Source organism: Arachis ipaensis, chromosome B3, assembly GCF_059453495.1.
Source record: "Arachis ipaensis isolate K30076 ecotype BB chromosome B3, ASM5945349v1, whole genome shotgun sequence".
Classification (NCBI taxonomy): Eukaryota; Viridiplantae; Streptophyta; class Magnoliopsida; order Fabales; family Fabaceae; genus Arachis; species Arachis ipaensis.
In genome coordinates, this window is record NC_142438.1 from 55,670,918 (window position 1) to 55,678,996 (window position 8,079).

An 8,079-nucleotide genomic window follows, 5' to 3' on the forward strand; every position below is an offset into this window, starting at 1 on the left:
ACGTTGTGTACTCTTAATACACATTAGTTAAACTTTTTTTTAAGTAAAATAACAAATTAGTCCTAAGAATTTTCAAACTCTCTTACCTAACCAAATAAAATTACAATCCAGCCTCTTAACTTTACCCGACCAAAAAAACCATGGAAAAGAATAAATAAAATAAGAAAAAGCATGTTTAGTCTTTCCGATTTTAAGGATTAATCAGTCTCACATTGTTTATGATAAGGACCAGATCATTATTTCATTTGAATGAGTCAGAAACTAAATCCCTTTCTCTTATTTTTCCTTCCTGAGTGTGGTATTATTTGGAATGTATTATAAACACGAGACATTCTAAATCAATACTAGTTTAGCTATTACGTTTTGAAGTTAGAAAGATAAAAGCAACTATGTACAAGGTCCAAGAAGGGAAAATGTGAACCAAATAAGTGGAGAGGACAATGCTTAGAATTGAAATGATGGGGTAGACCCCAAATTTAAAGATTTCAAAACATCCAATAATACATAATAATAATAATAATAAAAATAAAAAACACTTTTTTAAGCTTTTCTTATAATACCAAAACCTAATCAAATACAATCTCAAAATAATTGAAATATATATATATCAACTCCACAAGACTCCAGAAGAGAAAAAGCCGATTTCACCATATGTGAAGCTCCTCAATCTTCGCTTGACTTGATTTTACTCGACAGCAAGGGGCACAGACTCAGCCTGAGGTAACAAGAACAAGATATCTTATTAGCTAAACATCAAAAATAAAAAATGAACACATAAATGAAGGAAGCCATTGAACAATGTTACAAGAGAAGAGAGTTATGCATACCAGCATGCGGTATTTGAGGGCATAGAACATCTCAAGGTAACGCTTGCTCTCGCGGCGGTCAAGGTTGGTCACATGCTTCCAGAAGCCGTAGACTCCAGTGAGAGTCAGCAGGCGGTCGGAGTAAATTTGCCACGTATACCTGTGAACAAGGCAATGCAAAAGAAGAGGAGAATTGAGCTTAGTCACGCAACTACACATTAAAACGTTTCCCAAAATTAGATGGTCTACTATAGTTCCAAGTGAAATTTCAAGTAGTAAAATGGTGCGATAATTAATAATGATCCTTAAAACCATTGATTTGGTGTCAAAGTTTATACACCAAATTTCAACCATTAATCTTGTGTTGACTAGCTCATTACTTTGATACTAAAGACCAATGATGAAAAGACAGCCCAGTCCACAAACATTCCATGTTGATGTATGATATGGAAAATGACCAATCCAAAAAAGTGTATATAAGCAGCCTAGCTTGATGAAAATTTAGTGCAATTCTTTTAAATTAAAAAAAAAAGATTGCTTACTTCTCATGAATACGCTTGAGACCACCCTGAGAGATCTTGTCCCAGTGAGATGGATCAGCCTTGCTCTTCTCGAAGAAATCAACAAGAATCTCAGCAGCACGATCACCATGGTAAGGATCAATATGGTAGCCAGATTTTCCATTGACAATGATCTCAGCAGGACCACCATTGCAAGTTGCAAATGTTGGCAATCCACAAGTCATGGCCTCAACAACTGTCAGACCGAACGCTTCGTAGATCGCAGGCTGCACGAACGCACCTTTGGTGTCGCAGATCACACGGTAAAGCTCTCCATTCCTCACTCTGTTCATTTGTGAGGAGATCCACCTGAATTGGCCGTTTAGCTTGTAAGTCTCAATGAGGCCATACATCTTCTTCATCTCAGCTTTCTCTTCCAAGTCCTTGGACTCCTTCCGCCTGTCTCCGGCTACCACGACAAGGTTCACGAGCTCCCTAAGGCGGGCGTTCTTGCCATACCACTCAACAAGTCCTGTGATGTTCTTCACACGGTCCAACCTCGCCATGGTGAAGATAATTGGCTTGGTACGATCCTTCAGTACACATCTGTTTCCATGGCATCACATTAGCAAAATTAAAGAAGCATAACTAAGGAAGACAATAAAAGAATGGAAACTAACATGTGCTCCTCGTTCTCTACATTGCTATACAGTAGCTCTTCAATCTCCGGGTGGAAGGATGTCAACCTGCGCTCGGTTTCAGTGTATGGGAAGTAAATGCTCATGTCGGCACCAGGAGAGACAATGTTAAACTTTGGATCGAAGACATCAATGCCGTGGACAACACGGTAGAGTCCAGGAAGGGTGAAGTGAGTGTGGCTCTCATATTGTCCAACAGTGTCCTTGCTGTAGAGTTACATAGAAATAACAAAGAATTAATTCAGTTGAGTAATGAGATAAACAAACATAGAATATAAACTATAAAGGGATGTATATCTGAGGTATCTATCTCACCTTCCAGCAATTTCTTGGAAGGTACTGGTGATGATGAAATCTGTGTGGTTCATTGCAAAAAGATCAGCTGTGAATTGGCATGAGAAGTGATATTTGTCATCAAATTTCTTCCAGTAAATGTCAGATTCTGGATATTTGGTCTTCTCAAGTGCATGAGCAATGGTACACTAAAACAGGGGTTAAAAAGAAAGGGAGAAAAGATTTAGGCCTTTGGGTAAAGAAAGTGTAAAGGAATGAACAAGGTGCTGAACTTCAATGCAAACTAACCTGAGTTACACCCAATTTGTGTGCTAACAGAGAGGCAACAATGTTTCCATCACTGTAGTTTCCAACAATCAGATCTGGCTTGCCTTTCAACTCTTTGGCAAGTTCATGAGCAGCATCCTAGTTAAAAAGAAAAATTGTATCAAATCTGAATGTTAATTAAATTTGAAAACCATCAAGATGTTCTAATTATGTGCCAATTATGATGAATAAACTAAAAAAAATCACCTCAGTGTAAGTTTCTAGGTAGGGCCAGACTTCGAATCTTGAGATCCATTTGCGAACAATTCCTTTCTCTGTTCTAAAGGGAACTCGAAGAATGTGGCAATGCTCAGTGCCGAATACCTTCTCAAGCCGTTGGCCGCAAGTAGTTCCAACAGCATCAGGGAGAAGCCGGGTGAGCTGCATTTTAAAAGCAATCACAGGCTCAAGTTAGTGAAATTCAATTCACTATATATAAGTCAGCTAAATATTTACATCTGGAATAGGGAGATACAATGAGAATGCGAGGGGTGATGTCCAAGCCTTGTTTCTTGATGCGGTTGAGCATCTCATTCTCCAATGCACGAACTTGATCCAAGATGTAAACAACCTGATTATAGAATCAAGAACAGTTTATGCCAATTAACATTATTGAGGAGTAAAATGTTAACACGAAAAATAGAATTACAAATTTTATGATGTGATCTGGAGTTCTCAACTAACCTGGCCACCAGTATCAGGGTATCCCAAGACATTGTCTTGAGCAAAGTAACCATGGGGAGAAAGGATCACCACATTGAAGACCATAGGGATCCTTCCAAGGAATGTCTCCAGGGTACAAGGGTCAGGTGCCTCGAGGAGATCCAGGAGAAGCTGGATCATCTCGAGGACACGCTCGGCGGTGTCACCCCACCCTCTCTCCAAACCTATCTCCTGGAATTTGTGCTCGAATACTGAGTAGGGTGTTTCGGGAGCAAGTGTAACCAGATAGTCCTCTGCCTTTCTCAGAACATGTTGAAGAGAATTCAGGTTTTGAATCCTGTCATTCAACATCATAGTCTGCAAACAACAAGACTTTATTGGTAAATCCAATAATATACCTACAAAACCAGTAATGCCTCATAACTAGTAAATTTGCACTTCAAATTCAGTTATTAGACAAGCCTCTTATGTCAATTACTGTTAATTGTTACTTAAAACAAAACGTCTATTATTCGTTTTTCTCATGAACAATAAGGCCAAGGTATATGCCTCTGCCATCTATGACTGGTTCCAGAGGTAGTTACAGATCACTGCCCCCACCCACCTAAGTGATCATCACTTCAGCAAAGGGAATCAAACTCGCATCTTTTAGGATACAAGGTCATTGCTTTACCAACTGTGCCAATCATCTTTTATTGTTCGAAAATTTGTGAATTTACTGCCAGAAGTGCACAGAGCATACCTTTCCATTGTAACTATGAAGCCTTAGGAACTCCAACAATGGCTGCATGCTCTCCTTGCCATGGAAAAGCTTAGCGGAAAGGTGGCGGTTAAGGAACTCAACGCCATTCCCAATTGACTTGTTAAGTGTTGGGCGGGGGAAGGATGCGTTAAAAGGCTCAAAGTCCAACTCAAGCACAAAGTTGCCGTTGGAACTACATCAACACAAACCAAAAAAAAAAATTGTGGACTTGTCTTAACACAACAAACGAAAGAGAGAACACTAAGCATTTGAAACTCAAAAACCTTTAGTTTATTACCTGCCATCAACAAGCTCTTCCTTGAACTTGAGGTACTCAGCAGGACGCAACTCATCAACAACAAGCGCGTGCACATTCACGCGCAGGTACTCCCAAACACCAGGCCTTGGACGAACTGCCAAAGCAACAAATGGTGGCAGCACTATGGCTTCCTGCAAGACACAACAAACAGAAACAACCAAATGAAATGACACAAAGTTCAACAAACCCCACCAAACAAACTTTAATATAAAGCAAAATCTAAAATGAAACTAAGAGGAAAATGTGGCAGAACTTTTACATGCAACCACTAATTTCTACTTTATTTCTTGTCAGCTGCTACTCCAATAGCAGAATCAGCTGAATTGTAGTCCCCACACGTAAATACAGTTTTTTTCAGGCTTAAATTCAATAAACGAGTACACTACAAATATCATTGTTCCCAAATAAATAAATAAAAGAATTACCTGAGTAGATCTCAGAACTTCTCCAAAGGCACCATCATATAGCTTCTGCCTCTTCTCTTCAGGGATTTCTTCAAACTCAGCAATGACCTGGTGATGCTGCAGGATTCCCTTGCCCTTAGCCTCGATCCTTTTTAACACCAAAAAAATAGTGTTACTTACGTTCACATCCTTGTACATTAAAATATCAAATTCATAAGAACAAATAAATAAAGACTAAACATCAAATTGGTGCCGATTAATTTCACGGATTAAATACTTTAGTTCTCTAACAAATTTAACTTTATTATTCAAAAAATTTTCAAAAATTACTCGTGTCACTGTTTTGCAATAATGTTTTTTTGAAAATCTAATTATTTAATAATAAAATTTATGAGTAATTTATTTATTTTACAGACAAATTAAAAATTTTATTAAAAGTGATGGAAAAAACAATTTATCTAATCAAAATAATTTTCCGAAAATTTTGAAGTAATAAAAATGTGTTAAAAACTAAATATACAAACTGAGTTGGATACTATATATTTACTCGTAAATAAATAAACAAAATAAGAATTAAAAAAAATGGCTACCTACCTAGCAAGAAGGGCCAAAATCTCATTCCTCTGTCCAGCAAGAGTCTCATCGAGCCTCTCCTTGAGAGAGTGAGAGCGAGTCAAAGCCATGGCCCCAAACGAAAAACTTCAACCAACTGCAACAAAGAAAAAAAGCAGCATGAGAAGAAACTGATCAGACTTTTTTCTCCAATTTTTTTTTAAAGGATAAGGAGGGTCACCAAAAGTCAAAACCAAAAAACAAATATTGAAAATTTGTAAAGAAAATTCCAGAAACACTAGATTGGATTTCAAGACCGGCCAACCTTCACCAACCACCATTTCCCAAATAAAATATATTAAAACAAAAAGTACTAAATATTAAATGCAGGTCCTGTAAGATCTCTGTGCAATAGGGAATAAAGTCAAGATGCGGTTTCATTTTTCCACCATTACCATCATTTTCTTTCGTTTAAATAATATTTTCATTAATTAGATTACTAAAAGAAAGACAACAAACAAATAAGCAAAAAGAAATCCATCTTATTTGATCTTGTTTTAACACAGAAAAGTTCCTCATTTGGAATGTGAAACACTGGAACTTTCTTTAGCATCAAAATTTGAGCAAAAAGACAACCACACAGAACCTAATCTGAGGAACAAAGTAGGGGAGTTTCACTTTCTAAGCACAGTGAACCAAGTCTCTAAGCTCTCTCTCATGGAAAAAAAAACATAGAACTGTATCTATATCTATAGAACAAGGATCGTGTCAGAAAATGTCTGATCCAGTGGTTAGTGGTAATTACAGCACAATGATGAGTTTGCTGAAAGAGGTAGATCTTTCAGAATAATAAGCTAAGAACATAAAGGAAAGAAGAAAGAAAAAAAGACAAAGAAAGAAAGAAAGAATACCAATGGAGAAAAGAGAATGAACGTAAAAAAGGAAGGGGTGAAGGAGAAGAACGGAATGAATGAATGGAAAGAGAGGTGGTGGATGCGTTAATTTATAGACAAGGAGCGCCAAAGGGGAATACCGGAGACACTTTACAGGAGAAGAAAAATACATGCAACAAACTTTACTCTCTCTCTCTCTGTGGGTAATTTTGTAAATGCACAACGTCAAAATTTACGTTCTTCACGAAGCCCGCAGTATCATATTCTATTTAATTTATTTACTGTATTATCATAGAAAAAAAAGTTATAGTATTTTAGTTATATTGCTTAAATAAATATTAATAAATATATTAGTTAAAAAAAAGAGAAAGTCTTGCGAACAATAAAGAATCCAAAAAAGTTTACTAGTGGAGACAAAACATAAATATATAACATAAAGTATATTTTTATTTTTAATATTTATAATTCTTTTAAAAATATTTTTTTATATTTAATTTGATTTAGTTTTATCTTAAAATTTTTAATTTATATTAAAATTATCCTTGAACATTAATTTTATCTAAAATTTTATGGACAAAAATAAAAATATCAAAATACGTAAAATAGTTTTAATACAAATAAATAATATTAGGAATAAAATTAAACAGGAAGACAAAAAAAATAGTTTATCTCTAATTATATTTTATTATTATAAAATATGATAATTTTTAAATTATTTAACTAATAAATTTAAATAATAATTTAAATAATAGTATATAATTTAAAATTTTATTCTTTTAGATTTTATATTTTTTTAAAAATTACGTAATCTTTTCATTGTTAATATAAACAAATGTTAATGCATATAATTTAATAAAAAAATAAGTTTAATAAAATAATTGTATTTAATTTGAGATTAATTTAACACAATAATTTTATGTATAAATAAAATTTTAAATTTAATAAAATAATTTTTATAATAATTTAATATAATGAGATCAAACATAAATGTTTAGTGAGAACAAATAAATATTATTATTATATATTACTAAAAAAATTTAAATTATAGTGAGAGTATGTACTTACTCTTACATCTCTCTAAGTAATAAATTTGTCGTTATACCATTAATATCACACAATATTCAACATCAAAAAAAAAAAATTAACTCTTAAAAAAGTATCTAAAATTCAATTAAAAAAAATCCAAAATTTGGAATTCGACAAAAAAAAAAATCATCAAAAATAAGTTTTATACTGGACTTGTTTGATAATTTATGATAATATTAGCTGAAATTAATTACTATACTATTAATTTTTTAATATTATTTTTAAAAAAAATAACTATGTTTAATCTAACATTTAACTACTTTTATTATTCTTTTATCTCTTTTTTGTTTAACTAAAAATTGATTATTTAGTTAGACCTTAATTTAATTTGACTGGAGTATCAAAATTTCTGCATAAAAATCTTCTTAAATTAGTCGACAGAAAAGGAAAAAAGACATAGCCCTACATGGGTTTTTCTCATTTTTTGAGCGGATCGGATAACATGCATTTTTCTTGTCTACCACGTCTGTTCGTTTCTATCCGGGCTGTGGGCACATCATACCTTCTAGATTATCATAATATATGGAATGTAATTGTTCTCTTTATACTTTCTCATTCTTTATACGTTTATTTGCGCATTGATTTTTAGATAAGGATTTATTATTATTTATTATTATTTTTATGACAGGATTCTATTTCTATATATTACGAAGGAGTTTTAATGTATATTTTCTCTTACTGCTTCAATTTATTAAAGAAAAAAAATGATGAAACAATAATTACTACATCTGTTTTTTATTATTATTATTATTATTATTATTATTATTATTATTATTATTAGAGAGACAAAAAAAATAGTTTAAATTTATCTTATTT

General features: G+C 33.3%; 1 protein-coding gene across 1 annotated transcript; it reads right to left on the minus strand.

The window, feature by feature from the left end:
• Positions 1-416: 416 nt before the first annotated feature.
• Positions 417-6,423, minus strand: LOC107630591 (sucrose synthase). The gene is made up of 14 exons (XM_016333785.3): positions 6,196-6,423; positions 5,327-5,441; positions 4,754-4,880; positions 4,308-4,459; positions 4,010-4,202; positions 3,289-3,624; positions 3,080-3,175; positions 2,812-2,985; positions 2,587-2,703; positions 2,320-2,486; positions 1,987-2,211; positions 1,349-1,912; positions 828-966; positions 417-715 (listed from the first exon to the last, which is right to left on the minus strand). Exons 2-14 carry the CDS (start codon positions 5,413-5,415, stop codon positions 686-688), a joined length of 2,409 nt encoding a protein of 802 aa, XP_016189271.1. The 5' UTR covers positions 5,416-5,441; positions 6,196-6,423; the 3' UTR covers positions 417-685.
• Positions 6,424-8,079: the final 1,656 nt, after the last annotated feature.

What these genes read in the sequence shown, in the direction of transcription:
- LOC107630591 (XM_016333785.3), bottom strand. Translation starts at nt 5,415, where the DNA reads ATGGCTTTGACTCGCTCTCACTCTCTCAAGGAGAGGCTCGATGAGACT. An exon ending in ATTTTGGCCCTTCTTGCTAG is followed by an intron (nt 4,881 to 5,326) that starts GTAGGTAGCCAT and finishes GGTGTTAAAAAG; the next exon opens with GATCGAGGCTAAGGGCAAGG. An exon ending in CTCAAGCGTATTCATGAGAA is followed by an intron (nt 967 to 1,348) that starts GTAAGCAATCTT and finishes CCTTGTTCACAG; the next exon opens with GTATACGTGGCAAATTTACT.